The 18139-nt window shown below is 45.5% G+C and overlaps 5 protein-coding genes across 9 annotated transcripts; all 5 read left to right on the top strand.

Moving 5' to 3' along the window:
- The first annotated feature begins 1146 nt into the window (after positions 1-1146).
- On the top strand, positions 1147-3566 carry zdhhc4 (zinc finger DHHC-type palmitoyltransferase 4). The gene is made up of 7 exons (XM_047032038.1): positions 1147-1244; positions 1670-1800; positions 1928-2001; positions 2135-2313; positions 2474-2599; positions 2773-3017; positions 3157-3566. The coding sequence occupies exons 2-7, from the start codon at positions 1678-1680 to the stop codon at positions 3451-3453; spliced, it is 1044 nt and encodes a 347-aa protein (XP_046887994.1). The 5' UTR covers positions 1147-1244; positions 1670-1677; the 3' UTR covers positions 3454-3566.
- A 958-nt stretch (positions 3567-4524) lies between these two features.
- Positions 4525-11867, top strand: LOC124475439 (glycerol-3-phosphate phosphatase-like). Of its 4 annotated transcripts, none has more exons than XR_006956929.1 (5): positions 4525-6070; positions 6186-7820; positions 8504-8577; positions 8795-9287; positions 9625-10329. XR_006956929.1 is itself a non-coding variant. In XM_047032039.1 (3 exons), the coding sequence occupies exons 1-3, from the start codon at positions 5476-5478 to the stop codon at positions 11806-11808; spliced, it is 921 nt and encodes a 306-aa protein (XP_046887995.1). In that variant the 5' UTR covers positions 4525-5475; the 3' UTR covers positions 11809-11867. The 4 variants fall into 4 exon arrangements, 2 of the variants coding, with proteins under 2 accessions (XP_046887995.1, XP_046887997.1); XR_006956928.1 differs by having other exon boundaries at positions 8711-9287; XM_047032039.1 differs by lacking the exons at positions 8504-8577; positions 8795-9287; positions 9625-10329 and adding an exon at positions 11788-11867 and having other exon boundaries at positions 6186-6490.
- Positions 9196-10329, top strand: LOC124475441 (palmitoyltransferase ZDHHC4-like). 2 transcript variants are annotated; one of them, XM_047032044.1, is made up of 3 exons: positions 9196-9287; positions 9467-9711; positions 9851-10329. In XM_047032044.1, the coding sequence occupies exons 1-3, from the start codon at positions 9269-9271 to the stop codon at positions 10145-10147; spliced, it is 561 nt and encodes a 186-aa protein (XP_046888000.1). In that variant the 5' UTR covers positions 9196-9268; the 3' UTR covers positions 10148-10329. The 2 variants fall into 2 exon arrangements, with proteins under 2 accessions (XP_046888000.1, XP_046887999.1); XM_047032043.1 differs by having other exon boundaries at positions 9281-9711.
- LOC124475440 (glycerol-3-phosphate phosphatase-like) lies at positions 10461-11808 on the top strand. Its single transcript, XM_047032042.1, has 2 exons — positions 10461-11356; positions 11483-11808. The coding sequence occupies exons 1-2, from the start codon at positions 10762-10764 to the stop codon at positions 11806-11808; spliced, it is 921 nt and encodes a 306-aa protein (XP_046887998.1). The 5' UTR covers positions 10461-10761.
- A 1499-nt stretch (positions 11868-13366) lies between the features above and the next one.
- On the top strand, positions 13367-18037 carry bricd5 (BRICHOS domain containing 5). The gene is made up of 6 exons (XM_047032273.1): positions 13367-13527; positions 13875-14006; positions 14166-14315; positions 14638-14745; positions 16327-16480; positions 17344-18037. Exons 1-6 carry the CDS (start codon positions 13474-13476, stop codon positions 17436-17438), a joined length of 693 nt encoding a protein of 230 aa, XP_046888229.1. The 5' UTR covers positions 13367-13473; the 3' UTR covers positions 17439-18037.
- Positions 18038-18139: the final 102 nt, after the last annotated feature.

Genomic DNA, 18139 nt, shown 5'->3' with positions numbered 1-18139 from the left:
GTGTGTGTGTGCGTGTGCGTGTGTTATTAACAAGCACATGTCTCAGTAAGGAACCCTCCAGAGCACAGAGGCCTCCTGAATAATTCAACTTGTATTCCAAAACAGACCCTGTTCCCCTCAATCAAACTCTCATCTTACAACGCACCCAAAATGGCACTCATGTCCATGAGTAACAGAGAGCATGAGATAAAACATTTTCCAGGCTGTTGAGTCCATGGCTAAACAACTCTTTTACTGAGTGGGAATAGGCCTACAGTTCCTATTTCCCATATGGTAATTGCATTAACTGATTTAAATACAACTTTACAAACTTGCAAGGATGAATTCATATAGCAACCTTCACTATCATCAGACATAAATAGGCTATTTTAGATAGCAGATAATGCAATGTGTTGTGAATGACAGTAATTAGGTAGCAAGTTTAGCCAACCACTGAACATGCACATCAGTCTTTTTGGGAGTGTTTAGCCATTAGACTGAGAATACTCATCATGTAAGCATACCTATAAGCATACCTTATATGATGTACAGTAGTCTTTTACAGTCCAGGTGTTAATAGGCTCCTGTACTCCTCTCATCCCGAAGAGCAAGTCCTCCTGTGCTGCTCTACCTTGTTGACGCTGTAACATGAGTGCTGGGACTGTTTGAAAATGCAAGCAGGCAAGCCCAGCAACAAGATCCATCGGGTGTATTGAAGACCTGTAGAATGTCTCTTACAGACTTTGAGTGGCCGAGTAACAACACTGGGGAACACACAGGAGAATCTATGACCATGTTGCCAAATTAACATATGAAACATTGCTTCGATTACACTTTGTTGTCAATGTTTCGAAGTTCAGTCAGAGGCACTTCTTAGTAAACATTATTAGTAAACATAGTTTCCACTTTGTTTGGGCTCGGTGTGTATTGCCGTGATACTAAGTAGAATAATATTACAGATTCATAATGCGCAAAAACATATTTTCCATACTCTGTGATGCACGAAAGTAATAATGTCAAAAGGTTTATTGTGGCTCTGTTGTCAGTGATTTTTCCCTCCAGTCGAACTACATGCTTGTTGTACTGAGTTTATCCCTTTCGTAATTCCTTGCATGCTTCCCGCTAGTAGCATTAGCATTGGAATACCCTATCGACTGCCTGCTATGGTTAGTTAGCAACATGCTAAGGAAGTAAAGCAAATCAATGCTTCCAGAACAGAATGGGCGAGAATGAGGAAACCGGAAAGGGACTGTGTACAGTTCTGGGTAGGGAGCTATATTTTCAATATACACACTAAATAATATGAAAATCAAAACCTACATGAAAGGTCAAAGGCAAGTGTAGCTATTGGGGTGAGAAACAGCAGAACGTTGCCAGTTAAATCGCTGCCAATAGTAAAATACGCGTGTACAGTGAAATCATTACCTAGCTAGCATATTAGCTTGATTGTTACTAGCCATAGTGGACACACCTGTTGCTACCAGGTAGACTTACTAGATTGCAGATTTTACTAGATGGCTATCTCTGCCATTGTATTGTATGGTAGGAGTTGAATTACAGTACAGTAATTTGATTCGATTGTATCATTGTTCGTTCCAGCTAGCACTAACAGTTCTGTCGTTGTTTGTTGACAATTAGTTAACGTGAGTTAACTGGTGACACGCCGTTCTTTTCTCCACTGACTTTTAAGGTTGACCGATGGATTTTTTAACCCTGTTTGTTATGTACGTTGTGGTGGTGTTGGCGTGCATTGCCCTGGTTTGCAAATATTCTGGTCAGCAACAAACTCCCTTTGGCTTACTACTCAACTCAGTGACTCGGGTAAGATGATTGCTACTCTGACTTCTGCAGTTCTCAGAACTGACACAGTGTGACGCTGTAATAACGCTGAAGGATACCAAGACCTATAGACTGATGGCAGATTATGCTTCTCTTTTTTGCTTTTCAGGTATTGTCACCTTGGACACCAAAATGGCTCTGGAGTTTGTTTCAAAGGACTTTACACGGGCTGTTTCATCAGCGGTGGGTCACAGCCACAGCTCACTGTTGTTTGTCAAGGAGGAGAATAGATTGTGTCATCCTGAATCAGGACTTTACCCTAACACTGGTCAATTCATTTTAGGACATACATTGATTTTTGTTTCATCTCCCAAAGGAACAACATGTTTATCTACCTTCACCTGTTGCTGGAAGGGGCTGCATATACTGAGTTCAGTTATGAGGTGTTTGGCTACTGCAGGGACATGGGTACAACTCTGACCAGCCTGGCTGCACCCTATGTCTTCCTGGTTGTCAAATCCATCTTCTTCTACCTGTGTATCCGGAGAGATCCCGGTAGGTCAACATTAATGTATGAACTCCTACTTCCACATGAAAATTGACACTTCAACCATCAAAGGAATTTCATTCAGGTTAATCACACTGACATTTAGCAGATACATTGGATGCAATGAAACATCTTATCAAACCGCACATCTTCCTGACCCCCTGGTAGGCACGGTGACCAGGAGGAAGCATGCCATCCAGCTGCAGGTGTACCCGTATGACGGGACAATGTTCAACCCTGGAGTTTCTTGCCCCACCTGCCAGCTGGTCAAGCCAGCCAGATCCAAACACTGTCGTAAGTAGAGCAGACCTGATTCACTGGGCTGACTACTGACCAACATGAATTAACCTGGGCTGAGTTTAAAGCTTAAAATGAGTGGCCAATAATCACTTATTGGATCCTGACGGCTTAGATAACTGTTATTATCTGTTGTCTTCTGGCCTGTGTGTGTGTGTTTGTGTTTCCAGGAGTGTGTAACAGGTGTGTGCAGCGTTTCGACCACCACTGTGTCTGGGTCAACAACTGTGTTGGGGCCCAGAACACCCGTTACTTCCTGATGTACCTACTGAGCGTGTGCGGCATGGCGGGCTCCATGGCGGTGTTGACGGGGGACATGTTGTTGCAGGCGGTGCTGAGGTCAGGGCTGCTAAGGGCTCACTACCTGGACCAGCACGGGCAGCATCAGCAGGCAGGGACTGCCTTCATCATACAGGTGAAGAAGAATGGGTGGAAGAGGATTTTCTGAAAACTTTAAACATTTCCTTCAAATGCGATGACGTAAGACACCAACGAGATGGAGGACCCAAATGTTTAAATACAGGTTAATTATGCATCTCTCCCTCCCTCTCCAGCATCTGTTCCTGACCTTCCCAAGGATTGTCTTCATGCTTGGTTTCCTGGTCTTTGTCTGCTTTCTGCTGGCCAGCTACTTCCTGTTTCACTCATACTTGGCTCTGGTCAACCAGACCTCCAATGAGTGGTACAAGCTCCGAGGTTCTGTCTGCCAGCACTGCCACCCCACTGCGCCCAGCCACCTCTGTGGCCCCCGACCGGAACACTCCACAAGGTTCTTCTACAGCAGGGGGGTCGTCAAGAACCTATGGGAGATACTCTCTCCGCTCCGTCCCACTCACAAGAAAAACAATTAACACACCTGAGACTTTCATAGGAAGATTGTTAGATGTTAGTATTGTTTTGTATTTTATAAGATATCGATATTGAGGCATGGGGTGGGTGAATAAAAACTATTTTATTTATTGAATGTGTGGGGTTTTTGTGTAATCCCTGTTTTTGGTGAAAGGAAAAGGAAAAGCCTCCTTTGTTGAATTTCAAACTGTGGAAAACAAGTTCCTAAAATGACCTACTGGCCCTAGCAGTATTTCAGTAATACTAACCTACAAATGAAAGGTTCAAAGGACTTTACACAGGCTGTTTCATCAGTGGTGGTTCTGGCTAAGTCTCCAGCTCACTGTTTGTCAGGGAGGAGAATAGATTGTGTCATCCTGAATCAGGACTTTACCCTAACACTGGTCCGTTCATTTTAGGACATAGATTGATTTTTGTTTCATCTCCTAAAGGAACAACGTGTTTATCTACCTTCACCTGTTGTTGGAAGGGGCTGCATATACTGAGTTCTGTTATGAGGTGTTTGGCTACTGCAGGGACATGGGTACCACTCTGACCAGCCTGGCTACACCCTATGTCTTCCTGGTTGTCAAATCCATCTTCTTCTACCTGTGTATCCGGAGAGATCCCGGTAAGTCAACATAAATCAGATTCAGAAAGGGTTTTAATCACCATGAAAATTTGCACAGACAAGGAATTTATTTTGGCAGGAAGGTGCAACATATAGGAATAGATCTTAAATAAATTGTGTACGTTTAAACAAGTCTAACTATACAAAGGTACAAAGTCTAACAAACTAATACTAAGGGGAAAGGTATATAAAATCAAATATAAAGTATAATATAGCTATAATATACATATAAATATACATATGTATAAATACAGAATTACAAATATGGAACAAAGTGCAAATATGGCATTGTATCATTGTGCAGATAAAGTGTTAAGGTCTGTGTGAGCCCTTGGCCTTGTTGAAGAGGGCAGCAGCGGATGGAAAGAAACTGTTTTTATGGCTTGAGGTTTTGGTCCTGTTGGACCGCAGCCTTCTGCCGGAGGGTAGTGGCTGAAACAGAGTGTATCCAGGGTGGGAGGAATCGGACACAATTTTCCTCGCTCGCCTCAGGGTCCTTGACGTGTGCAAGTCCTCGAGGGTAGGCAGATTGCAGCCAGTCACCTTCTCCGCATGGCGGATGATATGCTGCAGTCTGCTCTTGTCCTTGGCAGTGGCAGCAGTGTACCAGATGGTGATGGAGGAGGTGATGATGGACTCAATGATGGCTGGTGAAGTGCACCATCATTGTCTTTGGCAGGTTGAATTTCTTCAAATTCTGTGGCCCCCGACCGGACCACTCCACAAGGTTCTTCTACTGCAGGGGGGTCGTCAAGAACCTATGGGAGATACTCTCTCCTTTCTGTCCCACTCACAAGAAAAACAATTAAGAGACAACTGAGACTCATAGGACAATTGCTAGATGTAAGAATAGTTTTGTATTTTATAATTTATCGGTAGGTATTGAGACATGGGGTGGGTGAATAAAAACGTTTTTAACTTATTGAATGTGTGGCGTTTTTGTATTCCCTGTTTTTGGTGAAAAAATACGGAAAAGCCACGTTGAATTTCAAACTATGGAAAATAAGTTCCTAAAATGACCTACCGGTCCTAAAAATAAGCAGTATTTCAGTAATACTAACCTACGAATGAACATAGGTTCAACCTAGATATGAACCCGGAAGAGAGTGAAAACGTCCGTTAGCCGGTGCGGAAGAATGTCTCTGCCTGGTGACATGTTCCGAGTGATCAGAAGTAGGCAGTGCTAAGGTCAGCACTCGTCTTGCAGAACTATACGGCACTAATAATAATCATGCTTTAATCAATTACATATTTGACACGACTAATCATCAGTGCTGCAGAGACGATCGATGCTATTCTAATTGTTGTGAGTATCGACCGATTTTAACATCGTGGGTAGTTTATGCTAACGCTAACAAGTGTGGTAGACCAGCCTATTTTTGGACACTGACAGCCAAGTAGCTAGTAGCTTTCAATGGCTGTGTCTAAATGCTCTCGCCTAAGCGGTCCACTGATCAAACAACTGCTAGACGCCGTGGATAACGTACTCTTTGACTGTGACGGTGTTATCTGGCGAGGAAACCAGGTTGTTCCAGGTGCACCGGACGTAATTAATCTACTCAAGGAAAATGGAAAAGGGGTATACTTCGTCACCAACAACAGCACCAAAACTAGAAAGATGTATGCAGATAAATTGACACTGATGGGATTCAACGTGACCGAGGATGAAGTCTTCGGGACTGCATACTGCTCGGCAATGTACCTAAAAACCGTCTGCAAGCTCGAAGGAAAAGTGTACCTTATAGGTAGCAATGCCATGAAACACGAACTGGAGAAGGTTGGTATCAGTCAGACCGGCGTGGGGCCCGACCCAATATCTGGAAACAATCTAGACTGGGCGAACGTTCCCCTAGATCCTGATGTGAAAGCAGTGGTGGTGGGCTTTGACGAGCACTTCAGCTATACGAAGCTGAACAGGGCCATGCAGTATCTCAGCAACCCTGCCTGTCTACTGGTAGGAACCAACAGGGATACCAGACTACCCTTGGAGGGAGGGAAGGCTGTGCCAGGTAGGGGGGCTTGTGTCAGGACCTCATGTTCCCATCGCTTATGTCAGTGTGCTGTGAAAATAAGATTTATGTGAGTAAACCACAGATGATCATTTTACCCCTTCCTCCCCTCCAGGAACCGGCTGTATCCTGAAGGCAGTAGAAACAGCTGCCCAGCGCCAGGCCCAAACCGTGGGGAAACCCAACCACTTCATGTTTGACTGCGTGGCCCAGCAATTTAGCCTGGATCGGGACCGCTGTCTTATGGTGGGGGACCGGCTGGACACGGACATCCAGCTGGGCTCCAACTGCGGCATGAAGACCCTGCTCACCCTGACGGGGGTCAGCACCGTGGCCGACGCCCAGGCCCATCTGGAGAGTGGCAGCCAGGAGAGGCAGGGCATGGTGCCTGACTACTATGTAAACAGCATCGCCGAGCTTCTCCCAGCTCTGCAGGGATAGAGCGCTGCCTCACGGCAGGAAGTTAAGGACCTGAGTGTGGCACAGGAAGAACCTCCCACCTGTATGGAGACAAGGAGAATGAAGCTAGCCCCATTCTCTTCCACTCTCCTTGCATCTCCATCCAGTGTCCTGGCGCCTGCCTTCTCCACCTCTCAACCACGCCTCAGTCTGGTCACACGGGACAACCTCTGGATTGACCAGTGTGGACCGAGCCTCATATGTGGACCTTTAGCCTAATGTGTGGCTTCACTATATATCTATGACTATATCTGTGAATCAACACCCTATTCGAGGCTTCAAATTGTCAAACTGTTTAGGATGGTACGCACTCAAATGACAGTTACATTAATAACATACTGCATCAATCAAACTAATCACTAATGTAATTTATTGTTGTTTAAAGTTATTTTAGCTATGGATAGATAACTGTGTACAAATCAACAATCTCCATATTTAGATTTTTGAAGAATCATTGTTGTAAAGTGTAACCCGAGATTAGACAGATAAGTTGTGTAAAAGTGGATTGTGCAGACCATACATCCTGTGGTGCAATTGTCCCTCTGACGCAATGTTGCCATGGGGGTGGGCAGGGACAAAGCGTGCCAGTTGAGTGTTTTAGATTTTCCAAATGAGTGGTACTCTTACTATAAATTCTCAGTTTAAAGAATGTCTATGGAAATTTTTGAAGAGCTCTTCAACAATACTTCATCAGGAATAACTGTTTGCTATAATGAAGAAAATCAAGTGAAAATCAACCGTTTACTGTAGGCCTATATACAAGTGTACTCTAACATAATGTTAAAACAGCAGTTAATTGCGGGTCATAGTTATGCACAACAATATTCATGTCAGTTGCAATGACTACTTAATGTTGTACTGTAATAACAGTTTATTTAACACACAAAGTATAATCCATGATCCATATCTTAATTTATATCCAGCATGTAATTGTCAACTTGCCATCCACAGTTTCCCTTGGCGCAGACAACAGTATTTACCTTGACTGAAGTTAACAGAAAACACTGAACAAATTAATTAAAAATATACTTTTACTAAGTCAAAGCTTGCCCTGTAGTTACTAAATGATCTAATGAGCTGATTTCTGTTTCATGAGCGTTCTTAAGCGTACCTTGCATCCTGTACTTCCACTTCCCGCTAGTAGCATTAGCATTGGAATACCTTATCGACTGCCTGCTATGGTTAATTAGCAACATGCTAAGGAAGTAAAGCAAATCAATGCTTCCAGAACAGAATGAGGAAACCGAAAAAAAAAGAATGAGGAAACCGGAAAAGGACTGTGGAGTTGTAGGTAGGGAGCTATATTTTCAATATACACACTAAATAATGATCTGAAAATCAAAACCTGCATGAAAGGTCAGAGGCAAGCGTAGCTATTGGGGTGAGAAACAGCAGAACTTTGCCAGCTTAATCGCTGCCAATAATTAAATATAGAGTCGCGTGTACAGTGAAATCATTACCTACTAGCATATTAGCTTTTATGATTGTTACTAGCCATAGTGGACACATCTGGCGCTGCCAGGTAGATTAACTAGATTGCAGATTTTACTAGATTGCTATCTCTGCCAATGTATTGTATGATGGAAGTTGAATTGCAGTACAGTAAATTTGATTCGATTGTATCATTGTTAGTGCCAGCTAGCACTAACGTACAGTTGTTTGTTGAAATTAGTCAACGTGAGCTAGTGACACGCCGGTCTTTTCTCCACTGGCGTTTAAGGTTGACCGATTGATTTATTTTAAACCTATTTGCTATATACTTTGTGGTGGTGTTGGCCTGCATTGCCCTGGTTTGCAAATATTCTCGTCAGCAACAAACTCCCTTACTACTCAACTCAGTGACTCGGATAAGATGATTGCTACTCTGACATCTGCACTTCTCAGAACTGACACAGTGTGACGCTGTAATAACGCTGAAGGATACCAAGACCTATAGACTGATTGCAGATTATGCTTCTCTTTTTTGCTTCTAAGGTAATATCACCTTGGACACCAAAATGGCTCTGGAGTTTGTTTCAAAGGACTTTACACGGGCTGTTTCATCAGCGGTGGGTCACAGCCACAGCTCACTGTTGTTTGTCAAGGAGGAGAATAGATTGTGTCATCTTGAATCAGGACTTTACCCTAACACTGGTCAATTCATTTGAGGGCACAGCTTGATTTTTGTTTAACCTCCTAAAGGAACAACATGTTTATCTACCTTCACCTGTTGCTGGAAGGGGCTGCATATACTGAGTTCAGTTATGAGGTGTTTGGCTACTGCAGGGACATGGGTACCACTCTGACCAGCCTGGCTGCACACTATGTCTTCCTGGTTGTCAAATCCATCAACTTCTACCTGTGTATCCGGAGAGATCCTGGTAGGTCAACATAAATGTATGAACTCCTACATGAAAATTGACACTTCAACCATCATATGAATTTCATTCAGGTTAATCACACTGACATTTAGCAGATACATTGGATGCAATGAAACATCTTATCAAACCGCACATCTTCCTGACCCCCTGGTAGGCACGGTGACCATAACATTACATTTATATTTAGTCATTTAGAAGATACTTTTATCCAGAGCGACTTACAGTAATTACAGGGACTTTCCTACCGAGGCAAGTAGAATGAAGTGCCTTGCCCAAGGACACAGTCATTTTGCACGGCCGTGAATCGAACTGGCAACCCTTTGATTGGTGGCTCAATTCCCTAACCGCTCAGCCACCTGCGTCCTGACCAGGAGGAAGCATGCCGTCCAAACACTGTCGTAAGTAGAGCAGACCTGATTCACTGATTCACTGGGCTGACTACTGACCAACATGAATTAATCTGGGTTGAGTTTAAAGCTGAAGTAAAATGAGTGGCCAATCATCACTTATTGGATCCTGATGTCTCAGAGAACTGTTATTATCTGTTCGCCCCTGGCCTGTGTGTTTGTGTTTCCAGGAGTGTGTAACAGGTGTGTGCAGCGTTTTTATCACCACTGTGTCTGGGTCAACAACTGTGTTGGGGCCCAGAACACCTGTAACTTCCTGATGTACCTACTGAGCGTGTGCGGCATGGCGGGCTCCATGGCGGTGTTGACGGGGGACATGTTGTTGCAGGCGGTGCTGAGGTCAGGGCTGCTAAGGGCTCACTACCTGGACCAGCACAGGCAGCATCAGCAGGCAGGGACTGCCTTCATCATACAGGTGAAGAAGAATGGGTGGAAGAGGATTTTCTGAAAACTTTGAACGTTTCCTTGAAGTGCGATGACATAAGACACCAACGAGATGGAGGACCCCAATGTTTAAATACAGGTTCATTATGCATCTGTCCCTCCCTCTCCAGCATCTGTTCCTGACCTTCCCAAGGATTGTCTTTATGCTTGGTTTCCTGGTGTTTGTCTGCTTCCCGCTGGCCAGCTACTTCCTGTTTCACTCATATGTGGCTCTGGTCAACCAGACCTCCAATGAGTGGTACAAGCTCCGAGGTTCTGTCTGCCAGCACTGCCACCCCACTGTGCCCAGCCACCTCTGTGGCCCCCGACCGGAACACTCCACAAGGTTCTTCTACAGCAGGGGGGTCGTCAAGAACCTATGGGAGATACTCTCTCCGCTCCGTCCCACTCAAAAGAAAAACTATTAGGAAACACCTGAGACTTTCATAGGACAATTGTTAGATGTTAGTATTGTTTTGTAATTTATAAGATATCAATATTGAGACATGCGGTGGGTGAATAATAACTATTTTATTTATTGAATGTGTGGCGTTTTTGTGTATTCCGTTTTTGTTGAAATAAAACGGAAAAGCCTTTGTCGAATTTCAAACTATGGAAAATAAGTTCCTAAAATGACCTACAACTCCTAAAAATAAGCAGTATTTCAGTAACACTAACCTACGAATTAGCCTAGGATCAATTTAGATATGAACCCGGAAGAGAGTGAAAATGTCCCTGTTTCTTTAAGCCGGTGCGGAAGTATGTCTGCTTGTTGACAACAAGTGTGACACAGACGGTGTCATGATCCAGAGTGTTCAGTTCAAGTTCAGTGATTAGAATATAAGCAGTCAGTGCTAGGTTCAGCTCTCGTCTTGCACACCTATACGGTACTAACAATAATCGTGTTTTAATCACTGACATATTTTGACAAGTCACTGACATATTTGACAACTACAAGACCGATTTTAATCCTAGGTACTTTAGCTAACGCTAACAAGTGTAGTACCGGCTCATTTTTGGACACTAACTGACAGCTTTTTCTATGGCAGTGTCTAAATGCTGTCACCTTAGCGGTCCACTGATCAAACAACTGCTAGACAGCGTGGATAACGTAGTCTTTGACTGTGACGGTGTCATCTGGCGAGGAAAACAAGTGGTTCCAGGTGCACCGGACGTAATTAATCTACTCAAGAAAAATGGAAAAGGCGTATATTTCGTTACCAACAACAGTACCAAAACTAGAAAGATGTGCGCAGATAAATTGATACTGATGGGATTCAACGTGACCGAGGATGTAGTCTTCGGGACTTCATACTGCTTGGCAATGTATCTAAAAACCGTCTGCAAGCTCGATGGAAAAGTTTACCTTATAGGTAGCAATGCCATGAAACACGAACTGGAGAAGGTTGGTATCAGTCAGACCGGCGTGGGGCCCGACCCAATATCTGGAAACGATCTAGACTGGGCCAACGTTCCCCTAGATCCTGATGTGAAAGCAGTGGTGGTGGGCTTTGACGAGCACTTCAGCTTTACGAAGCTGAACAAGGCCATGCAGTATCTCAGCAACCCTGCCTGTCTACTGGTAGGAACCAACAGGGATACCAGACTACCCTTGGAGGGTGGGAAGCTTGTGCCAGGTAGGGGGGCTTCTGTCAGGACTTCATGTTCCCATCGCTTATGTCAGTGTGCTGTGAAAATATGACCCAGAGAATCATTATGTGTGTAAACCACAGATCATCATTTCACCCCTTCCTCCCCTCCAGCAACCGGCTGTCTCCTGAAGGCAGTAGAAACAGCTGCCCAGCGCCAGGCCCAAATCGTGGGGAAACCCAACCACTTCATGTTTGACTGCGTGGCCCAGCAGTTTAGCCCGGGTCGGGACCGCTGTCTGATGGTGGGGGACCGGCTGGACACGGACATCCAGCTGGGCTCCAACTGCGGCATGAAGACCCTGCTCACCCTGACGGGGGTCGGCACCGTGGCCGACGCCCAGGCCCATCTGGAGAGCGGCAGCCAGGAGAGGCAGGGCATGGTGCCTGACTACTATATAGACACTATAGCCGAGTTCCTCCCAGCTCTGCAGGGATAGAGCGCTGCCTCACGGCAGGAAGTTAAGGACCTGAGTGTGGCACAGGAAGAACCTCCCACCTGTATGGAGACAAGGAGAATGAAGCTAGCCCCATTCTCTTCCACTCCTTGCATCTCCCTCCAGTGTCCTGGCGCCTGCCTTCTCCACCTCTCAGCCACGCCTCAGTCTGGTCACACAACCTCTGGATTGACCAGTGTGGACCGAGCCTCATATGTGGACCTTTAGCCTAATGTGTGGCTTCACTATATATATATCTTTGACTATATCTGGGAATCAACATTTGAGACTCTGTGTGTTACTGGTGCAAGACTGTAGGTGTGGAACTATTTCAAGACCCTATTCAAAGCTTTAAATTGTCAAACAGTTTAGGATGGTACACAGTCAAATGACAGTTATATTAATAACATACTGCATCAATCAAACTAATCACTAATTTATTGTTGTTTAAAGTTATTTTAGTTATCGCCAAACTACATACATCCTGTGGTGGGCAATGGTCCCTCTGATGCAGCGTTGCCATGGGGGTGGGCAGGGGCAACGCGTGCCAGTTGAGTGTTTTAGATTTCCCAAATGAGTAGTACTCTTAGTTAGGTATATATTCTCAGTTAAAAGAATGTCTATGTAAGTTGTGTTTTAAGAAGTCTTCAACAATATTTCATAATTATATATTTATAACTGTTTGCTGTAATGAAGTAAACCAAGTGTCTGTATGTTTGTTTTCAGTCTAACTGTTTTCATTATATACTGTATTCATCAAGTGTACTGTAACATAATGTTAAAACAGCAGTTAATAGCAGGTCAATAGTTATGCACAACAATATTCATGTCAGTTGCAATGACTACTTAATATTGTACTGTAATGCCAGTTTATTTAACACACAAAGTATAATCCATCCATGTCTTAATGTTTATCCAGCATTTAATTGTCAACTTGCCATCCAGTTTTCTTTGGCGCAGACAACCGTATTTACCTTGACTGAAGTGAATAGAAAACACTGAACAAATCAATTAAAATATACTTTTACAAAATCAAAGCTTGCCCTGTCATTACTAAATGATCTCATGAGCTGATTTCTGTGTTTCATATGAACGTTCTTAAACGTACAGTTGGTCCTCGAGCCCTCGGAGCTCCCCTCACTCCAGCATGTGACGCAGTCTCCTGCATGACCGCAGCAGGTCTTCTAGTCACCTTGGTCTGTCAGCAGCGGAGCATGGCAGTGGCCAGGCCTTGTATCACCTCTCCACACGGATGACAGAGTCTCTCTACAGGGCTGAACATGTCTCTCCTTCCTTAGCCTTTTGTCCATTGTCTGGGCAGGTCCAGTCAGCCACAGCCTGTGTGATGGGGGGGGGGGGGGGGGGGGGGGGGGCGGCGGGGGAGGAGAGAAACAGAGAGGGAGAGAAAAGTTGGCCAGGTGAGCTGCAGAGTGGCCCACCTGTATTTATGAGGGGGGAGGCAGAAAGGGCATGGCCAGATGGACACAGGGGGGGGGGGGGGGACAGGGAAGGAGGGGGAGAAGGAAAGGGTGGAGAAAGCGTGAGCGAGCAGAGAGCCAGGTGTGTGTCGGAGCATCCATGTGAGTCAGAGTGCTGGTCATGTCCACAGCCTCATGCAGCTAGCTGAGAGACGGGCACAGACAGAGGGGCAGAGCCACGCGACACAGGATGGTCAGGTGTTGGGAACGTTCACAAACCGCTTTGGAGGACTCGTCATGCACGGTAAGTCCTCCCCACCCACCTCGGCTTCTGTAGTCGATCGAATTGAGCTCCTAAATGGACGTCATCCTTTTCTCAAGAAAATATGTTTTGCTTTGGTGTAGTCTTGTTTTGGCTTGTTTTTGGCTTGTGAGTTAAAACCTTCAGCCTGATCATGTTGGAGCTGAGCAATAAGTATAATAAAACCATAAATAAATAAAGACCACAAATACCAGTAGAAATACCAGCCCTACCTTGTGAGTGTGTACTGTTAAACCAGGGAAGGGAAACTTTGAGGATGTTCTTTAGCAAGATGATTCAAGCCATAGTATGTAGACATGAACTATCATGATGTGTGTTGTCTCTTTCAGGATGGACCGCCAACAATGTCACCCCAGTTCCCCCACAAAGCATTCTGGGCCATCGTGTCGGCCACTCTACTGCTGGTGCTCATAACCCTGAGTCTGACGGGACACTTAGGGCTGTCACAGCAGCACACACAGGTAGACAAAACTAATGCACCTGTACATGAACATAGCTAACACCCACAACTCACACACCTGTACCAGTTCACAAGTAACACACACATAACCTCTGTGGGTAACATCCACACAGCTCACACACGTGCTGTAGAGTGTGTGTTCATCTTCCCTCTGTACTAGTCTCTCCAGGTCGTCAGGATCACAGCACCAGACCTGACTGGTTCTCTGGTCAACCAATCAGCTCTGGTGGACCGACAAAACGACCTGGTGACGATCTCTGTGAGCTCACAGAACAACCACACCTCCACCGTGCTCTTTGACATCAAACACGTGAGTGCACTGTGACTGTGTTAGCATTAGCAGGCTATCTATTTTTTAGTATTTATCATTGCGATGGTCTCGTTCTCTCTCTCTTTTCTCCATTGGACGATATAGTCTTTGTCTTTGACATGGTTGATGAACAAAACGGATCTAGCCTGGTTCATTCACTGAATTCAATCATTCATACTTACAACTCATTGCCACAAACAGTGTTTGGTTGACCTAACACAGTGTTAACTGACGTGAAAGCAGAGCAGTACTTCAGAGCTATTCTAGGATCATTCTGTTTCCATGTTTGATCTCCAGTTGTTTTTTGTTGGGTTTTTCCCAGGGTGTGGTTTGCTACAAGCCTGATAACCAGGAGACATGCTTCCTCCGCAACATGGAGAAGTCAGATTATGAAAACATGAATTCTCTCCTCCTGGACTCGACGAAGAAGGTAGAGCAAGTTTCTCACTTGGCATCAACACTTTCGGAAACGTACGCTTATTTGTTTTGAATCTGTTTTGTTCTGGCCTTGACTGAATTAGAACATCGTGCCACCCACGCACACCTGGTTGCCAGACTCCTCTCTCAAAGTCTGCCCTTTTGCACCACTGTTCAGTCATCCTCTTGCTAATGTGTGAACTGGCAAAGGTAGTTACCATGACTGGTGCTTAACCTTCTCCCCAGCGAAGTATCGAGAGAGTGAGCAAGAGTGAGAGAGAAATGAAGACGTTGAGAAAATGAACCAAGCGAGCGTAAAGTCCCTCTCCTCCATGACTGAATTCCTCAGCACATCTGATCCCTCCCAGTCTTCCAAGCCTAACTCTATCCCTCTCCTGGATCTCCTTACGGGATGGGGGGGAGGGTGGAGGGTGACAAGAGCCAGGCCCAGAGGCACAATGGGCACTCTGTCTATCAGTCTGTCTGGGGGCTTTCAGGGTTTTAAAGTTGAGCTTTGCTGGGTAAGAAAAGGAGAGCTCCTCTCCCTCACAGTCTGGGATGTGGGGAGGCCCTCTATGCTCCGCTAATGAATATAGATGGATCTGAAGTCATTGTCAAGACTGGTTTCAGCAGAGCAAGGCTCATGAGGATATTGGAGACCCATATCAGATGCAACCATGTTCACCTCATTGAGTGGCTCTCTCAAGCTGGAATATCAATCGAGGTTCATTATTGTGATCTCCATGACCTCATGTTCTCTGTAGTAGAGTGCCCAAGTTAAACATGCCGTTGTCTGACTTCACCCAGCTCGTGATTATGTGTGGACTTCAGTTACATAGATGGCTGTGTGTGACGTTGACGCAAGGTTTCTGGGTTTCATTGTTTTCTTGTGCAGGACTATGGGGAGAAAAGAAATAGCTTGTGAATTGTTTTGTGCGTGAGGACTTTCTCTCAGAGTGTCAAGTCTCATAGAGCCAGCTTCCTGTGTGTCCTGGCCATTTGCTGATGCTGGTCATTAAAACCTTGATTGCTTTGATACATTTCCACCTCATCTAGATCCAAGCTTTGAACAGATGGCCCTTCTGGTGGCCTTAATCTCTGTCCTTCAACACAAAGCTCTTCAGAACGCAGTTCAACGGCAGGTTGTTAGAGGGCCCGGTCGGGCAGAACCACTCTGAAAGTGCTCCCCTATCCGCCCCATCTGCAGTGTAAACGCTGCAATTACTAACAAGCTTTGTGCTAAATGAGAGAGAGAGCGAGAAAGAGAGACGCCATAGCACCGCACAGTCACGACTGCTCCAATTTCAAGCCAATGACTTTCATCTCAAACCTCTTTTATACTCATTTGAATAATCATATCTGGGCCCTTTTGATCTTCTTTCAATTTCTAAAGCTTTTTTGCCATTGCACGGGTTGAACATGACATCACCTTTTCATTTAGTTAGGATACACAGTGTTCCCATGCTCACTGAAATGAGGGTTGTTCGACAGCTAGGCTAATGGCCCCAAGTATCCAATGAAAGAGGGATATTTCATTTCCCCAGACCACAGTCTCTCTCCATTAAGAGAGCACTACAGCAGTGATGTGTTACAGGAGAGTCACCTGCTGTTGTCGGGGAACCAGACCCAGAGAGAGACCGAGTTCCTGGGGGTGCTGGGGGGCCGGCAGGTGGACCCATCCTCCCTGGAGCAGCCCTTCCAGGCCCTATGTCAGAACAGCGCCATCCACTGGACCCGTAGAGCTGATGGTGAGACAACCAGACACCAGGACACCCTGCTCTCAAGTCCATATGTACCAGATGGAAAACAACCCTTTTAGATTTGACCTAGACTCACGTGTTGACAGTAAGTGGGCAGCATGACCCCTGAGTAAGGCTTTTGGCAATCACTTTTGGCAGTATCATTACACTGACTGGCCTTTCAGTTGCGGTATAACAACAAGAACGACGTTTAGGCTGAACCCTTCTGATATGCAACCTCAGTAATTATCTGTACAATCTACTGCTACATTAAGTACAGCTGTGGCCAAAAGTATTGGGAGCAACATACATTTTGTGTTTGCAAAGCTTGCTGGGCCTTGGCATAAAATGACTGCTAACCTACTTGCAGTAAGTCATATCCTCAGTACAGGGGAAAGTGTGTACTAGTTCTAGCCAGGTGAAATCACTCTATCATTCTGATGGGATTTTAAGAGCAGATTGACTGCTGTAACAGAAGGAACTACAATGAAAAGTGCCTTATTGTGATTCCAGTATTCTATAGAAACATGTGAAACCATTTCCTCAAATACTGAACCAGCAAACTTTGCAAAACACAACATTTGTCATTGCCAAACCTTATGGCCACGACTGTAGATGGAACACTCATCAGAGACAGAATACTGAGGAGAAAGTCAAGCGATGTAACACTGCCGGTGCTGTTAAGTATTCCCAGAGAGCAGGTAACACAGCACATCATTTCAACAATTTGGAGGGGCATTGGTGTGTGGATGGGTGTTTGTGTGTGGATGGGTGTTTTTGTGTGGATGGGTGTTTGTGTGTGGATGGGTGTCTTAACTACTAAAACACCAACTTAGTGAGTTTCCCTCCTTTGTCTCTCTCTTTCTCTGCAGGCCCAGCAAAACAGAGACTGGTTTACTTCTGCATTGACATCTGTTTCCCTAGCAACATCTGTGTCTCTGTGTGTTTCTACTACCTGCCAGAATGACCCCCCCCCCCCCCATGCTCCTCTCCTCACCAGGAGCAACATTCCATACCAGTTGATATCAGGGAACAATAACCTCCCTCTCATCCCTGCTAAGCCCAAGTGCCAGCTTTCCAAAAAAACTCTCAGAAGAGCGAGAACCAGTCTGCCTGCACTTTCCTACTGCCTGCCACATAACCAGCCTGCCAGCACATCTTCCTCAGTCTTGCCTTCCTGCCTGTCATATAACCAGCGAGCCAGCCCCCTCTCCTACCCTACTGCCTGTCATATAACCAGCCAGCCAGCCCCCTCTCCTTCCATACTGCCTGTCAAATAACCATCCAGCCAGCCCCCTCTCCTACCATACTGCCTGTCAAATAACCAGCCAGCCAGCCCCCTCTCATAACCTACTACCTGTCATATAACCAGCCAGCCGGCCCCCTCTCATAACCTACTACCTGTCAAATAACCAGCCACCCAGCCCCTGTCCTACCCTACTGCCTGTCATATAGCCAGCCAGCCCCCTCTCATAACCTACTACCTGTCAAATAGCCAGCCACCCAGCCCCCTCTCCTACCCTACTGCCTGTCATATAACCAGCCAGCCAGCCCCCTCTCCTTCCATACTGCCTGTCAAATAACCAGCCAGCCAGCCCCCTCTCCTACCCTACTGCCTGTCAAATAACCAGCCAGTCAGCCCCCTCTCCTTCCCTACTGCCTGTCATT

Source organism: Hypomesus transpacificus, chromosome 13 (assembly GCF_021917145.1).
Source record: "Hypomesus transpacificus isolate Combined female chromosome 13, fHypTra1, whole genome shotgun sequence".
Classification (NCBI taxonomy): domain Eukaryota; kingdom Metazoa; phylum Chordata; class Actinopteri; order Osmeriformes; family Osmeridae; genus Hypomesus; species Hypomesus transpacificus.
This window is presented reverse-complemented; position numbering and strand designations above follow the sequence as displayed.